Source organism: Sturnira hondurensis, unplaced genomic scaffold (genome assembly GCF_014824575.4).
Source record: "Sturnira hondurensis isolate 20B ecotype Veracruz unplaced genomic scaffold, ASM1482457v3 Scaffold0020601, whole genome shotgun sequence".
Taxonomy (NCBI): Eukaryota; Metazoa; Chordata; class Mammalia; order Chiroptera; family Phyllostomidae; genus Sturnira; species Sturnira hondurensis.
Window position 1 is genome coordinate 3,230,394 of NW_028093232.1, and position 17,988 is coordinate 3,248,381.

Sequence of the window (17,988 nt, forward strand, 5' to 3'; positions counted from 1 at the left end):
CCTACCCGTAGGGAAACGGCACATGCCTTGGTCCTAGAAATTTAGTCTTTTGTTCTGGGTGTAGTAGGACTACCACAGCCGCCACAAGACGTGGTGCAGACGGAACTGCCCGGTAGGTTAGTCACTCACCACGGCGCTAGGACCCAGTTCCGGATCCGGGAACGACCGAATGTCCGGCGCTAGGACCCGGTGGCTGGGCCGCGGAGGGTGGCTCTTTGACGACCGCAGCTTCACCGCCCCCTCTGGCTTCGACTCACTCCTCCCCCGCCGGCCATGTTGGCTCCGCTGGGGCCCCGCGGTTGAGCCGCGTCCCCCTCCCCCCTCCCGGACCCCAGACCCCCTCCCCCCGTGATCCCCTCCCCTTTGGCTCCGGGAGCGCGGCCATGTGAACCGCCCGTACCCTGGGGAGAGACAAGCCCCGAGTCTGGCTGGACGCTGCCACCTCAGGTCTGTTGGGTATGTGGCAGGGGGGCCTGAGCGGAGGGAGTCCCGCTTTCTTCCGTGGTTTCCTTTAGGGAACAGGCTCTGGGCCGCCTAGAGCCTCGCCTGGGACGAGAAGCTGACTCGAGCTTATTTCCACTTAGGACCCAGCCCCAGACGTGGGGGCGTGGGAGTTCGCCCTGAAGAGAAGGGGCCTGGCGGGTTTGCTTAAGCCCCCGGGTAGGGCGGTGGGGGCGGTAGTAGCTGTGGAGGTTCCCCGCAGGAGCATCGACAACGACGAGGAGAAGGCAGAGAAGCCGCCTGGCTGGTGGAAATGACTCCTGAGGAGGGACTCGGCTGGAATCCCCGGGAGGGGCTCCACCTCCTCGGGTGGGGGTGGGGATTGCCCGAGTGGGGAGAGTAGGTGAGGGGGTTCCCTGGGTGGGTTAACCACCTCGTTTGTGGGGATGGGGCGCTTTGGCAGCAGTGAGTGGAGGGTAGAAGGGGTTTCCAGAAATCTCAGGGTGTCTCCCTCGGGGGCGGGGTGTGTGTGTGTGTGTATGTGCGCGCGCGCGCCCACGTTCTCATGATCTTGGCCAGCCGGAAAGGGCCTTTCTGGAGTGGTGCTCTGCGAGTGGTGCTTTGCTTGGCTCCAGGCCCTCGAGTCCCAGGAGAATCACCCACTCTTGGATCGGGGTTCATAGGGTTGACGCTGAAGCATCGGTTAGGTTTAGGTAGGTTTAGGTAGTGAGGGGAAGGATAAAGAAGGATTCCTTTCCAAGGGGGATCCCTCACCAGGGGATCCCCATTTCCGTGGCTGAAAAGATAATCCTGCATCATCCCTTTCTTTCCTGTTCCCAGTTTTCAGGGGAAGGCAATGCCAATAGCAGTCGTCCTTTGTGGGATTTATTGGAGTAAGAGATTTGCATCCTTGGGGGGGGGGGGTGCGACAGGGGGGTAGCTACCGCCTCCATCTGTACACAAACAGCCCCTCCCCCTAGCCTCCCACAGGAAGTGGCCGGGAAATGGCAGCTGCTGGCGGTGCGTTTGCTGCTGCGTCTCTTGTTTTGAAATGTCCATTTTAATCAGATTTGGTTTCATTTTCTGAGGCCTCTGGGCAAGCTTGGATCCTGCCAACCATGTGGTCTGAGAGTCCTTTCGTTCAACTTTTTTTTTCCTGGTAAACTTAATTTGTCAACTCGAAGTAGTCACTGTGGTTAATCCAACTGATCCTGACTCCCCTCCAGAGCATCTCTGTCCCCCTGTCTTGATTTTTTTCCTTGAGCTAGAAGTGAGAGAGTAGCAAACTCAGTCATCCACCAGCACTTTAAATACAAATGATGCAAATTTGCTCAGCAGGAGGACTTGGGATCTTTTGTGGCATGAGAGGGGTGGCTTTTGGAGTCCTGCTTAATATATTCTTAAGTATTACGTTTTCTGTATTGAAGAGCACCTGAACAACTGAGCTTCAGAAGTGAAGGGTAGATTCTAAGAGGTGGAAGAGAACAGGAAATGGGGGAGATTTAACTGTCAGTGGGATTTGTGTGTTGGGGTGGAGACTAATTTGCAATGAGGGTGGTGGGCTTGTTCCTCACTGGTGATTCTAGCCTAAGGATAGTCCCTGTGGAAAGCCTGTTAGTTGACAGATTGCTGGAGAGTTACCTTCTGCAGAATCAATGACGGGTGTTAGCTATCATATGACTTACTTTTGAGCCCATGGAAGACATCTCTCTTACTACCCTTTTTGGGAAGTGATAAGTTTTTCCTCTGTTCTGTGCAGTCATGTGTTTAGATTTTCGTTTTTCTCCCACTTGATAACTCCAAGAGATTCTACTATTGCAAAAAGTGATAGACTGTGTGTACTTGTCCACCGGCACATCATTAAATACTGAGTTTGGTTAGAGATGAGTTGGCCATGGGAAAATATATATAACCTGGCCCACAATCCAGGCAATTGCCCTGACTGGGAATCGAACCTGTGACCCTTTGGTTCACATGCCAGTGTTCAATCCACTGAGCCACACCTGCCAGGGTGAGATTTTATATTTTGAGAGATGAGGTACTGAGATTATTTGGGCTATGCTGAAAACTACTTAAGCCTGGCATTTAAATAAACTTTTCACTATTTTCCAGTCACAAACTTCCCATCTGAATTGTACATTCCTAGAATAAAGGTCCAAGATACAAACATAAACATATTATGTGACAGCATCATCACTTTTAAGATATCACATCATTGCTTTTTTCACTGGGGCTTGTCGGGGTTGACATTCTGGAAACAGTAAAAACAAGTCCCATGTCATTGTCCTCTTTTTTTCTTGCCCCTCTGCTTGACTGGTTGGTTCAAGTTGCTTTCTGATAGGGTTGATTTGACACTGAGTTTAAGTTCCCCTTTCTTCAACCTTTGTTTATCTAAATTGGGACCTGACAGAATAGTAAGTTGATTTTTCCTGTTTGAGGTTGAAAGAATTAAGACCACTCTTTTCTTTGGACTCTTTAAAAGAAATAAAAGTTGATTTTGAGAAAGTGGATACTGACTTCATTTGATACATGATTGATCAGAAAGTGGGAGGAAACAAGTGTTCTATGGCCTTCTTGTAAAATGGGTACATTTTTCTATCAGAGAAGTGAATTTCTCAATATTGACCTTTTTTTTCACTTTTCACTCTCTAAAGGAAGACATTTGAGGTATAGATAGAACTAGGTGGGCTGACCTTAGAGCCAGTCAGAAACCTAGAATGCCCTAAGAGGCTCATCTTGAAGTTTTGTGGTTCTGGAATCAGGTGTTGCCATGAGAGAAGAAAAACTTGTTGAGGTTACAAGTTTTTTTTTTACAAAAACTTGTCATGCTGCTGTTGACCTTTCTTACCACCTCACCTCTGAAGCTGTCTCCTGTATTCTTGTACTGTTAAAATAGTGTGGAACTTTAGTCCAGTAACTTACGTGATGTTTGACCTTGTGTGAGATAAGCCAAAGTTTTTATGTCTTAGGACATAGAGTGAAGTATAAAACTCTTTGAGATATTTCCTGGGGCAAATAGTCTTCCTGGTTTGTTTCTTGGGATATGGATATCCTCATATACTTACTTCATAGCCCAGGATTAATACTTTATCAGCATTGTTACACATGGTCAGAAGGACCATTTTTTACCAGCCTGTCTGTTTATATAATTTTTTAAAGATTTTATTTATTTATTTTTAGAGGGAAAGGGAGGGAGGAAGAGAGGGAGAAGAACATCAGTGTATTGTCCGGATTGGGGCCCATACCTGCAATCCAGGATGTGCCCTGACCGGAAATCAAACTGGCAACCTTCACTTTGTGAGACAATGCCAAACCCAAATGATGTACACCGGTGCAGTCAGTCTGCATAATTTTGAAATTTATAAAATTCTGCAAAGCAAAAACTTTGAAGAGTTTTGGCTTTGTTCTTGGAATGGGTCACTGGCAATAAAAGTAGAATTATGTGCCCTGGCTGGTGTGGCCCAGTGGATTGAGTGGCCTGCAAGTCAAAAGGTCACCAGTTCTATTCCCAGTCAGGGCACGTGCCAGGGTCGCAGGTGCCAGGGTTGCAGGCTGGGTCCCCAGCTGGGGGCGTGGGAGAGACAACCAATCAATGTATCTCTCACACATTGGTGTTTCTCTCCCTCTTTTCTTCCTTTCCCTCTCTCTAAAAATAAATAAATCAAATCTAAATAATAATAATAATAAAGTAAAATTTTTTAAAAGTAGAATTGTGTTATTGTGCTACTGAGTCTTTTATTCTTCTTCTAGTTATAAAGAATAACTAAGAGGACATTTTACAGCCCTGGCTGGTGTAGCTCAGTGGATTGAGCACAGACTGCAAACCAAAGGGTTGCCAGTTCAATTCCCAGTCAGGGTATATGCCTGGGTTGCAGGCCAGGTCCCCAGTCGGGGCCACATGAGAGGCAACCACACATTTGATAATTCTCTCTCTTTCTCTCTCTCTCCCCCTCTCTAGAAGTAAAACCTTTATTTTAAAAAAAAGGTATTTAAGGTATTTTATAGACCAAAAGGATAATGTAACCTTACCAAAAATTTATCAACAGACTAAAACATGAGGGTTTTTAAGAGACAGGTGGTCTCACTACTTTTGGTTTCCTGAGACTCTTCCTAACCTGCTTGACCAAACAGGATCTTTAACCTGCCTGATCAACTTAGGTTTTGCAGGGCAGCAGGTAGGGTGAGTTATCTTCTTGTAGGAAAGGGTGGCGTCCTTAACTGTTAGAGCTGAATTTGAGACGGAAATAAATAAACTCATTACAACCTCTGGAGTGTGGGTTTTAGTGTCGTGCAATTTCAGAGGCATGTTTTAGTCCTCTGACAGTAAAGTGACCAGAGATGTGACAGAACACCTAGCTTAGATTGTTACATGGTTCATTTGTTCAGTCAGCAAGTATTTTAAAATTTATTTTGTGCCTTGAGTATTCAGTTAAATCAAGCAGAACATTTTACTAATGTAGAGCTTAAATTTATGGTCTTTATACATTCTCAGTACTTCTTTGTTTCCTTGCCTTATTTTCTGCAAGGGACTGCTGTCTGAAATAAGTCAAGATTTGGGGGCCTTTCTTCCTCTAGAAATTGTTATCTTTATGAAGAATGAAGCTGGATTTATTGATACGCTGAGAATAGTAGGAGCAAAAACCACATTGTTGGATGAGTAAGTGGGGTGGTAGAAAAGATCTAGTTATTCATTTGTTCAATCTGTGGGTTCAACAAATACGTATTTCATTTGGTCTTTTTATGTACTTAGCACTAAATTAGATGCTAAAGTCACATTGGTAGAACTTCGTAACCAGCTGATATTGTAGAACCTATATTATTTAGAATAAAGGACAGAGAACAGTTTATCTTGTGTTCTCTTGAGCAGCCTGGACATGGCTGTTGCTTTGGAGTAGCTCTCTCCTCTGCCACCTTGGTATAATCTTCCTTCTTGCATCATCTTCCTCCCACCTTGATGTCGAGTTTTGAGGGAATGAGCTTCAGTCAACATATGCTGTCCTCTGAGTCAGAGTTTGAAGGGAAGATTGGTACCAGGGCTGTCAGAATGGGCTATGCTGAATGGGGAAGAAGCCTTGTCAGTTTTGTGGCTTGACGCTTGGAACTTAAAGTTGGTAAGCTGTATTGGAAAGACAGCATAGCCAGGTAAGGGGTTTTTAGATATAAAAGTGAAACCATCCTTGTTTGCAGCATCAGGAACCTTGAAACAGTGAAAACTTTTGGAACTTCCCCAGGGCACGGGGCAGGAATGGGGCGGCCTTTATATGAGAAGAGCAAGTCATTTCACTCTTTGTGCTATTGATATCTTGGGCGAGATGATTCTTTGTTGTGGGCTGTCTTGTGTATTGCAGGATCATTAGCACCACTAGCTTCTACTTATTAGATGCCAATAACATATACATTTTGTCATTACTAAATACTCCTCCAGGGGGCAAAATCATCCCTGATTGGAAATCACTGTATTAGAGTATGGTGGGTAAATCCAAAGATGTGTAGAGTTGAGAGATACTCTTCATAACATTCACAGTTATAAAGCTAAAACAAAGTGGTGTGATTTTTTTCCCGTAACTATATAGAAAAATTTGCATTTGCAGTTTAATAAAGATAAACATTGGAAACCTATGAGTGGAATTTTGGTATACTATATGGGAAGAACAAACCAAAGAGCTTTAGGTTTAGGGACTGCCAGAGTGTTTAGCTGAATGGTGTTAATGTGTCTTGTTTTTCTGTGGGTAGCCTCAGAGGTCTGTTAGGATTGGTCAGGGTACCTGCAACAGTGTTGAAATCTGTAATATTTATTTCAACACTTTGTGCATTGTCAGCCTTTTTCTGTTAAAACCATGTCACAGGTCCACATAGCTCTTCAGTTACAACTGAGAGAAAAGCAGCCTATTTGGCCAATGGCAAGGACTTTACTGCTTCAAGCTTAAGGGCCACCATCCTTTAACTCATATAAGTGAAGCATTGAGGCTCTTAAGAGATCCATTTACATGCTATTGGGACTGGGTTGGGTTCTGACCTGATTGTACTTCCTGGTCATGAGAGCTGTCTGCTATTCTGGGGAATGGGCAGACTGATTTCTTTTCTCATTTGGCCAAAATTCTATTAGTTCAAAGGGAGACACTCTGCTTTACTGTTGTCCTTACTAGTTCTAGATGGGAGGGCATAATTTCTCAGTCTTTATTGTGAAAAAAGCATCTTGGGTAGGAAAGGTTCAAGTGAAATAAGCCAGAATTTATTCCTGAGGGAAGCTGTCCACATTTCCTCTGCTTTTCAATTCTGTAATTTCATACTAAGTTACAGTTGAAATCAAGAGTCAAGTTACTTGTAAGGAAGTATGGCTGGGTAATGGTTTAAATTATACTTATATTTTGACCTTTTGGTCCTGACTATCTTTTTAATCCTCACCCAAGGATATGTTTAGTGATTTGAGGGAGGCATGGATGTGAGAAAAATCCATTGGTTGCCTCCCGTGTGCACCTTATCCAGAGATCAAGCAAACTTGTGGTATATGGGATGAGGTTCTAAGCCACTGAGCCACCTGGCATGGGCAGCTCTCATTATCTTTTTGAAAACTAAGCAGTGTATACCCTTTCTGTCTAATAATTGCAGGTGACATTTATTGAGTGCTTGCTTGGTGACAGTGTGCTAGGTATGTAGATTTTCTCTTCTTTTAATCTTTTATTCTTTCATTTAATCCTTACAAGCCCTGGAGGTGAGTACCAAAGTTTTTACTAATGACGAAACTGAGGCTCAGTAATGTTAAGTGATTGTCCGAGGTCACACAACTAGTGTTAGCAGAGCTGGGATTTGAGCTAGAGCCCACTGTGTTGTGCTGATCTCACAGCACAGCATAAAGGGGTTTTTATGTTTCTAGGGGGGGCTCTTGTATTGATAAATGAAGTGATTGTGGTCCTGATGACCCTTCAGTAGAGGTTAGTGGAGAAAGAGACCTCAGGCACTAGATTACTTCCCATTTCTTTTACTTATCTGATTTCTGTGAGCCATCCATTTATTCTTATTAGTATATAATTTATGAGACAGGAAATGCTGTGCTCTCCCAGAGTAGCAGAGAGAAGAAGGTCTCTAGTTTCCTCATGGATTCAAATAGAAAATGGAAAATGCCCCGGTATGGCTTAGTGGATTGAGTGCCAGCCTGAGGACCAAAAGGTCACTGGTTCGATTCCCAGTCAGGGCACATGCCTGGGTTGTGGGCCAGGTCCCCAGCTGGGGGTATGCAAGAGGCAACCAGTGGATATTTCTCTGGCACATCAATGTTTCTCCCATTCCTTCTCCCTCCCTTCCCCTCTCTCTAAAAATAAAGAAATGAAATTTTTAAAAGAGCAGAAAAATGAACTGTGGCCTATCATTGAGTGGAAGGATTATAGTCTAGTGAACATAGGAGAACAGGTGTGTGTATCACAAAAACATACCAGGGGAGGTGTGGCTGTGTGTAAAATTGAGGGAGAGTGAAGATGGGAGTCAAATGAGATTGGCTCTCCAAGCATAGCATTTCTGGGACTTCCGATAGGAATTTCTGAATGTCCTCTTTGGTCTGTGGTGTAAGCTTTGGAAGGAATCTTAACGAACCTAGAGAATTAGTGAATGAACTTTCCTCCTTGATGTCTTTCATTTCAGAGGGATCCTTAATCTCATGATGTTTATGTTTCAGATCCCTTACTGCTGTGGAATGGCCTTAACTATAATCCTGGGGGATCCTGAGGTCTTTCTCTGTAAAGACTCAGATTCTTCATTGATGCATAACAAGTTTAGGTTTACTGCTTATTTTAGAGTGAAGATGGGAAAATAAGTCAATCCTAAAAACTGTTTTTCTGAAATCAACAAAAAAATACAATAGCTTTTTTTTTTTTTTAAGAAATTAGTCATCTTTTTAAAAAATTTTATTTATTTATCTTTAGAGGGGAAGGAGAGAGGGAGAGAAACATCACTGTATGGTTGCCTTTCCTGCATCCCCTGCTGGGAGTTGGCCTGCAAGGAACCGGCCTGCAACCCAGGCATGTGCCCTGACTGGGAATCGAACCGCCATAGTGTGGTTCGCAGGCCTGTGCTCAATCCACCAAGCTACACCAGCCAGGGCTCTTTTTAATTTTTGTTTTTAATTTATTAATTTGAGAGAGAGAGAAGAAGTGGGGAGAGAGAGAAACATTATTTGTTCTTCCACTAGTTTTTGCATTCATTGACTGATTCTTTTGTATGGACATCATGAGGCATCTAACCTGCAACCTTGGTATATTGGGATGATTCTTTTTAACCAACTGAGCTACGTGGCCAGGGCACAAATTGGTTTTCTTTCTTTTTTTTTTTTAACTTTAGTTAAGCCCTGGTTGGAGAGCTTAAATAGAGAGCATCTTCCCCATATGCCAGGGTTGCGGGTTTGATCCCTGGTGAGGGCACATATAAAAATCAACTAATGAATTCATAAATAAGTAGAACAACAAACTGATGTTTCTCAGTCTCTCTCTCTCCCTTTCTCTCTCAAATCAATACATTTAAAATTTTTTTCAGTTAAACTTTTAGTTAAAATTGATGACAGTAGAGCTAATTATGGTATTTAGCCTGGAAAGTCTTATAGCTATCATACCATCTCCTATACAGGGTTCATATTTCATGCTCAGAATTATATTAAATTTGCATATTACCAAATGGTGTCTAATTTGTATTATCTAGCACAGGGGTTCCCCAACCTCTGGGCCACAGACCAGTATCAGTCCAGGCCTGCTGCACAGCAGGAGGTGAGCTTGAATGTAATGTACTTGAATTATCCTGAAACCATCCCCTCCACCCTGGTCGCTGGAAAAATCGTCTTCCATGAAACCATTCCCTGGTGCCAAGAAGGTTGGGAACCGCTAAATACTCAGGAACATAATATATTCTTAACCAATTTATTTATTTATTTTTAAAGTTTTGCTTCTGGTTCTTTTTAAAAAGAGATTATTTAAAACCACCTAGGTAAGCTTACTTCCTCATCTTGGGAACTTGATAAATCTTTCTACCTGAATTCTGCTTATTTAAAAAACATGGCAACCCAGGGCGCTACTTTTTTAGTATCCATGATCATGTCCCTCATATCAAATTAGTATGCACTAGTATATACATATTATAAGTATCTGATTGACATGTTAGACTACCAGTAATTCTGGCTTCTGCTTTCTTCCCTCTTTTCTTTATCAAAGAAAATTTTATTCTGATCAAAGACTTTACTAGTATATCACCTCATATTAAGGAGAGAATGAAAAGCTTTTTTTAAAAATATTTTTTTAAGATTTTATTTATTTATCTTTAGAGGGGAAGGGAAGGAGAGAGGGAGAGAAATATCAATGTATGGTTGCCTCTCGTGCATCCCCTGCTGGGAACTGGCCCACAACCCAGGCATGTGCCCTGACTGGAAATCGAACCATGATCCTTTGGTTCATAGGCCTGCGCTCAGTCCACTGAGCTACACCAGCCAGGGCTGAAAAGCTTTTTTAACTCTACTACCTCCAGATGAGCCACTGCACTTTACAAATATAAATATCTAGCTATTCTCTCCATGACCTTTTCCATTTAAACCTCAGAACCAGAACTTTATGAACCATAGTAGATATAATAGTAGTATTTCTTGGGATGCCCTTTTGATAAATTTTTCACCTCTGATACTTTTCTGAGCTATATTCTTGGAGAACATGGTATTTCCCATGGAAAAAGAGAAGTGTTGCTGGATATTTCAGTTTTGCCATTATAGTCACTTTCCTGAAATGTATTCTTTTCAAATCCCTTTACTAAGGTAAAAATATTATCTTCTTCAGATATCTAGGACTATAGATAGGATAATGTAGAAGTTGTTTAACGAGTATAATAAAACAAAACAGGCTATATATCATTATGCTTTTTGGCCAATACCCCCATTTCCATGGCTTCCTATCAAAATGATGGCTTTGAGAACCTTCTGTGGGTCTCTGGCCTTACCTTGAAAGGGGGGGGATGAAGAATGTTAAATTATGCAATAGGGGGCTAATATCTAACATAGAAGGGTAACTTGGGCTAAGAGTTTGAGAAGGTGGGGCTAACCGAGAGGGAAGACTCCAACACGCTTGGGTCTTGGTTTTTCTCACTAACTCTTTTTATCTCTACAAGGCTGACTGCGTAGGGTATGAGTATGTTTCTTTCTCTTTTTTTTAACCTGTCCCCTCCCCCTAGTACTTAGGTGGAGAACGGTAAGTACATAGGGGGGAGGGGTCATTCCCTGTAGAAAATTCCAGGTGACATAACTTTGTTTAACTGCCAGTATTTTTTTTCTTTTCTCTCTTCTCTCCTACAGAAATGGAGGCCAACGACCATTTTAACTTTACTGGCCTTCCCCCTGCACCTGCTGCCTCAGGACTGAAACCCTCTCCCTCCTCAGGGGAGGGCCTCTACACTAACGGGTCTCCCATGAACTTCCCCCAGCAAGGGAAAAGTGAGTGTGAGGCCACATGGCCTGGGGAGGGAGCAGGCATTATTCCTTTAGATCAGACTGATGAAACAAGATTTGGTTCCCCTCTGGGCCAGCTACCTCACAACGGTTAAGTGCCACTGGGAAGGGGACAACTCCAGCTGCTGAAGGAAAATCCAGCTTCTAAGAACAAGCTCTAGGAGGTTATGGAAGCCACACTTTTAGTCTTGACTTAAGGTTGGAAGCGATTAGAAAAACATACTGGCTTTTTCATCTTAGCCTACTATTCTGTCAGCCCTGTTCCCTGGCTACTGCCAGAGAGTGGTGAGGTGGCTAGGCTTCTGATAACCAGGTTGAACTCATGAGAGAGATAAAGGGCCCGCCCTCTAGCAAGCTGTATTTAGAATTTGGAGAAGCCACATCTAGAACTGAGGGGTGGAGGGGTTGGGTGAAGGTTGGATGTGTTTGCCTTTCAGTTCGTGCATCAGAAAAGTAGGCGGATGCTTGTGCCACCTCCCATCCCTGTGGGTGGAAGATAGGGACAGGGAGAATTTTCATGTTTGCTTACCAAGTTCCCCAGAGAGAAATATCAAATTCCAGATAGATGGGTTATTGCAGGGATCAGGTCTTTTCCTGGATTTGGCTTATCAGTTGCTGTGTACCATGGTTCTGCCAAGTATCTCTCTAATTTTGCCAGGGTTTTAGGTATCTTATGCTTGGAAGCAAAGAGAAGCCCAAACGCTTCTTTCCTTTCTTGCAACAGAAAATACTGCCATAGGCTTATACTTCCCACCTCTCCCTGTCCACAAGGGGGTCGCAGGTAGCTAGAAGCTCTTTATTCCACCTATTCTCCCCTAGCTTCCTTATGTTTTCATTCCTTTTATTTTGGTTGTCCTCTAGTCTAGAAGTTGCCATTGATACTGAGAACTGAAGTCTGCAGTGCTAGTCATGCAGAGATTCCTGCCTCCCCTCCCTGCATATTACTCTCCAGTGCCTTATGGGGAGGGGCCAATCCCAGCCTTCTGAGCTGGGATCTTGCTGCTGTGGTGACTGCAGATTCTATTCTTAGCTCAGCACAAAGTGCTGGATCTGCATGTGGCAATGAGGTGGAGGCTGTCCCTTTGGTGCCACTGTGGGACCAAACAGGCTCTGGGGGGAAAGGGGGCCAGAAGAATTCAGTCATACCACTCTAGGGGAAAATTCCTCTAGAGAATGAGGGTGGGAAAGAATGCAAGTCATTGTAGGATGTCTGCAAACAGCTTCATTTAAACAAAATAAAAATCTGAGTATCAGTATCAGCTAGCTCCCTGCTGGTCACTCCTGTGGTAGACCAGGAGGACTCCCCAGCCCCCTACTCAGGAGCCTCAGTAGCAGTTGCTAAGCTTACATCCAGGAGCATCTGTGTTGGGTGTTCCCTGGAGACCAAAAAGAGCTATAAATATAGCAAAGGGGGAATCCCCCTCCCCTTCACCTTCCTTTTTTCTAGTCAGTGTTATTCTTTTGGTAGAGTTGGTAGAGTTACTTGCATACATGTCTGTAACTGACCTTTTTCCCTCCTTCTCTGCCAGGTTTGAATGGGGATGTGAATGTTAATGGCTTATCTACTGTATCTCACACTACTACTTCAGGGATTTTGAACTCTGCTCCCCACTCCTCTAGCACCTCACACCTCCATCACCCCAACGTGGCCTACGACTGTCTCTGGAACTACTCACAGTACCCATCTGCCAATTCTGGCAGCAACCTCAAGGACCCACCCCTTCTCTCCCAGTTCTCGGGAGGACAGTACCCACTCAATGGCATCCTTGGGGGCAGCCGGCAACCTTCATCCCCAAGTCACAACACTAACCTTCGGGCTGGGAGCCAAGAGTTCTGGTCCAACGGTACCCAGAGTCCCATGGGGCTCAACTTTGACTCACAGGAACTGTATGATTCCTTTCCTGACCAGAATTTTGAGGTGATGCCCAACGGACCTCCTAGTTTTTTCACCTCCCCACAGACTTCTCCCATGTTGGGCTCTAGCATCCAGACTTTCGCACCCTCCCAGGAGGTAGGGCGTGGTATCCACCCTGATGAGGAGGCAGAAAAGGAGCTGACCTCAGTTGTGGCAGAGAATGGCACTGGCTTGGTAGGCAGCCTGGAGCTGGAAGAAGAGCAGCCAGGTATAACTGTGGGCCTGTGAGCTGGGCTGGGAGAAGGAAAATGGGGCTGTGGGGGCAGTGGCTTTTTGAGGTGAGGAAAACTTGTCTTTCCAGCTCTCTGCAGTGGAGGCTGATTTGCATGTTGGTGATTAGCAGAGCCAAGTAGCTGGTGTTTTTGTGGCAGCAGCACCAGCTCGTGAGTGGGAGTGCAAATTATTTCAAGCTCATGCAGAGCTGCTGGCCTGGAGAGGGCAGGTGGGCGAGCCTGAAACAGCCCCAACAGTCACCCTGCATCAGGGCTTCTTCCAAAATATAGGAGTGGGCTGGGAGATTAGCAGGGGGCATTGAGGCCATTTTGACTTGACTATGGCAGGGCTAGACTGGCTGCTAAAGTGGCCTGAGCCCTAGTAGTGACTGGCACTTAAAGGAGGGAAGGAAGCAGGCAGAGCATACTATTGCTTGTCTGATCATAATTTTGTTTCTTTTTCTTTTGTTTTTGTGAGCATTGGTACATGTGATCATCCCATCTTTTCCCTCTAAATAGATAAATGCCTAGTTTGCTATTGATTCCAAGTATAAGGGCGACCACCCTGTAAAATTACAGGATGCTTTCTCTGTTTACTACACCCTATTTCCACTGAATGGGGGAAATAGCTGCAGTCATGGTGGGAGTCCTGTCTCATACCCCATATTCCTACCCCCCCCTTTATCTGCTGTAAGATGTTAATAGTACTCAGTAAGTATTGTGCTTACTGAAAATATCTGGATATGATCGGTATCTAACAGAATTGGCACCTATAAATGTTGAAAGAAAGAACATCTCTCTAAGCAAAGATTGACTGCCTGCTATAGCTAAAGGAACCAGGGGAAGGCACTGATTTTGAATTCTGCTCTCTCTTGGTGTTTCCTAGAACTGAAGATGTGTGGCTACAATGGCTCCATCCCTTCTGTGGAATCATTACACCAGGAAGTCTCAGTCTTGGTCCCTGACCCCACAGTGAGCTGCTTAGATGATCCTTCACATCTTCCTGATCAACTGGAAGACACTCCAATCCTCAGTGAAGTCTCTCTGGAGCCCTTTAACACCCTGGCAACAGGTAGGTTTGCAGGCTGGCTCCCTTCAATTTAACCATGCAGAAGATAGCCAGCAAGAGAAATAAAGCAGGGGAAAAGATTTGGGAATCAGGGGTGTTGAGGTCTTCAGAGACTCCTGTGACAGACTGCAGTCTCATGCCACTGGCCTGACTGGGTGAACTGCCCTCTGAGCTGAATTGGTTCATTTCCTAGGTTTTCTCCCAATGTTCCTTTTGGCCAAGAGCCCTGGGCTTTAATAATTCACTGGATAGGGACTTATTACCACAGAGTTGGGCTGTTTGGGTTCTTACTAAGTAGGAAGAAGACATTTGCCAGTAAACAATTACCTTTCACCCCACTGACATGTATGAAAGGCCTATTTTATAATGAATGCTAGAATTTTACACTGGTCTGTGGGTTGTTATAGTGCCCTTGCTTTTCCCTTCATTTCTACTTTTATAATCCCCTATAACCTAGTGAATTCACTCTTTCATGAGGGGGCTATAAAATTTTCCTAATTTATTATTAGAAAGAACCTTCACACTATGAGAACTAGAATTAGATATATGCAGAGAAGTATTTCTTAAATCTTGCTTTTTGATTTTTCTACCCCCTGAAGAACCTGTAAGTGGAGGACTCTATGGTATAGATGACACGGAGCTGATGGATGCAGAGGACAAGCTGCCTCTTGAGGACAGCCCTGTGATCTCTGCCCTTGATTGTCCTTCCCTCAACAATGCCACTGCCTTCAGTCTCCTGGCAGATGACAGTCAGACTTCAGCCTCTATCTTTGCTAGCCCCACCTCTCCACCCGTTCTTGGAGAGTCTGTGCTGCAAGGTAAGTGAAGGGAGGTAGGACAAAGAAAGTCATTGACCTGGGAAAAGGTGAGAGAATAGGATGCATAGTTAGGGCATGAGGGGTGGGATATCTGTGGAAGCACCTTGCTGGGAGCTAAGGGGACTGGGGTAGTGGGTGGTGGGACTGGAAAGGCATAGGCTGCTCCACTCTGACTTCTGCCCTGTGCCCAGAAGGACTTGTGAGACTTGGAGTTTGCAGGAAAAAGGAGGCCGAGGGCCTTATTGGCTCCAGGTAAGAGGTGTTTCTTCACACATTGACAGAAGCAGCAGCTTTGCCCTTCAACCTTGATGAATGATTGGGGAGAACAGTCAAAGGCTAGTTCTCTTACCAACTCTAGGGAAAAGCTGTTGAAGTACCCCTGCTTATCTTAGTCCAGGTTTGACTGAGTAGATTCTTTTGTTTTATATGACATAATTTTTCCTTTATTCATCTGGTCTCTTCACATTCTAGATAACAGCTTTGACCTGAATAATGGTAGTGATGCAGAACAGGAAGAAATGGAGACTCAGACTTCAGACTTCCCACCACCTCTGACCCAGCCAGCCCCTGACCAGTCATCCACTGTTCAGCTACATCCAGTGGCCTCACCAGCAGTCTCACCAACAGCCTCCCCAGCAATCTCCCTGGCAGTTTCTCCAGCAGCCTCCCCTGAAATCTCTGCAGAAGTCTCCCCAGCAGTTTCTCCAGCAGCCTCCACAGAAATCTCCCCAGCAGCCTTCCCAACAGTCTCTCCAGCTTCCTCACCAGCCCTCCGACCAATCTCCTCAGAAGTTTCCTTGTCGGCCTCCCTAGTTACCTCCCCCAAAGCATCTACTGCAGCTTCTCCTGCAGCTGTCTTCCCAACAGCCTCCCCAGCAGATAAGGATGTCAGCAGCTTCCCTGAAACCTCTGCTGACCTAGAAGAGATCACTGGAGAAGGAGTCGCTACTTCTGCTGGTAGTGAGTATACAGATTCTGTTCGACCCCTGGCCAGTTCCAGGACAAGTTTCTATTCCATGTGGTATTTAGCCCTTCCTTGCTGGCCTATTGTTTCAGTATTTTATTTGAACTCTAATTTTGGGTATCCTCTACTTCTCTCCCAAGGTGATGTTCTAAGGAGACGGATTGCTACCCCAGAAGAAGTTCGTCTGCCCCTCCAACATGGGTAAATGCTCTAGTTTGCTATATACACTGACCTTGACAAATTCAATGAAAAACTCTAGGAAGAAGGGAAGGGAGCTCCTCATCTGAGACATGGAGGAATGGGCTAGACAGGATGGATTAAAGGACAATTTATCTGCAATGATAATCTTTCTTATGAGGGTCCTACCTAGGCTTCATTTCTTCCCCTCTCAGTGTCTGCCTCCCTTACCTATACTCTCCTCATCTTGTGGCCACTCAGTTTTTTGCTGAGGGGGCTACAGCTGTTACTGTTTTCAAACCCAGCTGGTGACCCTACAGCTCAGATACCCAAATTAGCTGACTTTTACTGTATGCTTAAAGAATGTCCTGTATGCAGTGAATGGGGAGTGGCTTAGTTCCAATGAACTGAGATTTTTTTTTCTTAAGTGCTTTCCAGAGAGGTAAGGGCAGGAACAACAGTACGTGACCAGAATGAACAAGCCAGCTGACCCCAAAGGCCTTCTAAGAATCAGTGCCTTCCTGATCTTCACTCCTACCCCTCTAGGCTATTTGTGGTCACCAAGTCTGAGTTCCTCTTAAAGTTTTGAGAGAAAGATAAGGCTTAGTCTTAGAATAATCTGTTGCTCAGAACACAGAGTTCTTTAGTAAGCCCTGGCCTGCGAGTCATTTCATGGAGTCAACAGTGAGTTTACTCCACCTCTTACCTCCCCCCACCCGCTGTCATTTCTGCCTTTATTCCCTTAGGTCTTCATCCTCTTTACTGGAAACCTAGTAATTGCCCTGAATGGCATCGGTGATTGGGGTTTCTGGCTGCTTGTATCACTGACTTTGTAAAGGAAGGGGTGGAGGCCTCTCTGGGCTTGTGCAATTTGGTGTATTGCTTTCCCCTGAGGCCCTGAGGGGCTTGTGGATCTTAGGCCTGCCATTTATCCAAGCTTGTGTCTCATGCTGTGTTTGCATCTACATGCAATTCTAGAGAGAGAGAAGTGGAGAGGGTCATATCTCAGTGGGTGTGGCTCCTGGTGGCTTGAGAGTGGGTAGGGGTGTGACCTGGTGGCAGGGCCCGTGTGCTTCTCTGGCAGGTGGCGGAGAGAGGTGCGCATCAAGAAGGGCAGCCACCGATGGCAAGGGGAGACCTGGTATTATGGACCCTGTGGAAAGAGGATGAAACAGTTCCCGGAAGTGATTAAGGTAGTGTAGCTTTCATGGACTTTTTAAAGGAAGTACAGACTCCTTTCTTGGGTCCAGTGGCAGCAGACTGGCATTGTCTGCTTGTGCTGTTGCTGGCCAAACACTTGGTAGGGCTATGACTTACTAATGCCACTTTATCTCCTTCCTTTAGTACCTGAACCGCAATGTGGTACACAGTGTCCGCCGTGAGCACTTCAGCTTCAGTCCCCGTATGCCTGTTGGAGATTTCTTTGAAGAGAGAGATACACCAGAGGTACAGACCCAAGTGTTAAATATGCTTTGTTCCTGAGAAAGGGTTAGTGGATAATCTTCAGCTTTCTTTTGTGGAATTTAGAGGTTCTGGAGTATTGAATGGTTCAGAGGGCCAGGTAGCTTGCACTGACTCCCTCCCATTGTAACAGTCTTCCTCATTACTTTAGGGCTTGCAGTGGATACAACTGTCAGCAGAGGAGATCCCGTCCAGGATTCAGGCAATTACTGGGAAACGGGGCCGACCTCGAAACACTGAGAAGACCAAGATCAAGGAAGTTCCCAAGGTGAAACGGGGCCGAGGTAGGCCACCCAAGGTCAAAATCACTGAGCTGTTGAATAAGACGGACAACCGCCTCCTGAAGAAACTGGAGGCCCAAGGTACAGTGGTGTTTCTCTCTTTTTTATTTCTAATTACAGTTGACATTCATTATTGTTTTATATTAATTTCTGGTGTACAGCATAGTGATTAGACAATTATA

At 44.9% G+C, this 17,988-nt stretch overlaps 1 protein-coding gene across 7 annotated transcripts in view; it reads left to right on the forward strand.

Moving 5' to 3' along the window:
* BAZ2A (bromodomain adjacent to zinc finger domain 2A) overlaps window positions 1-17,988 on the forward strand; it is a 36,307-nt gene that overhangs the window by 5,146 nt on the left and 13,173 nt on the right. For 5 of the 7 annotated variants that reach the window (XM_037030013.1, XM_037030010.1, XM_037030011.1 and 2 more), the window contains 9 exons: window positions 10,757-10,894; window positions 12,439-13,032; window positions 13,923-14,108; window positions 14,705-14,923; window positions 15,395-15,883; window positions 16,028-16,088; window positions 17,149-17,257; window positions 17,409-17,510; window positions 17,677-17,887. In XM_037030013.1, the coding sequence (XP_036885908.1) occupies window positions 10,759-10,894; window positions 12,439-13,032; window positions 13,923-14,108; window positions 14,705-14,923; window positions 15,395-15,883; window positions 16,028-16,088; window positions 17,149-17,257; window positions 17,409-17,510; window positions 17,677-17,887 (2,107 nt within the window). In that variant the 5' untranslated portion in view covers window positions 10,757-10,758. Of the gene's footprint in view, window positions 1-246; window positions 448-10,756; window positions 10,895-12,438; window positions 13,033-13,170; window positions 13,267-13,922; window positions 14,109-14,704; window positions 14,924-15,394; window positions 15,884-16,027; window positions 16,089-17,148; window positions 17,258-17,408; window positions 17,511-17,676; window positions 17,888-17,988 lie in introns of those variants that run through there. The other 2 variants (XM_037030014.1, XM_037030017.1) reach the window with 2 other exon arrangements.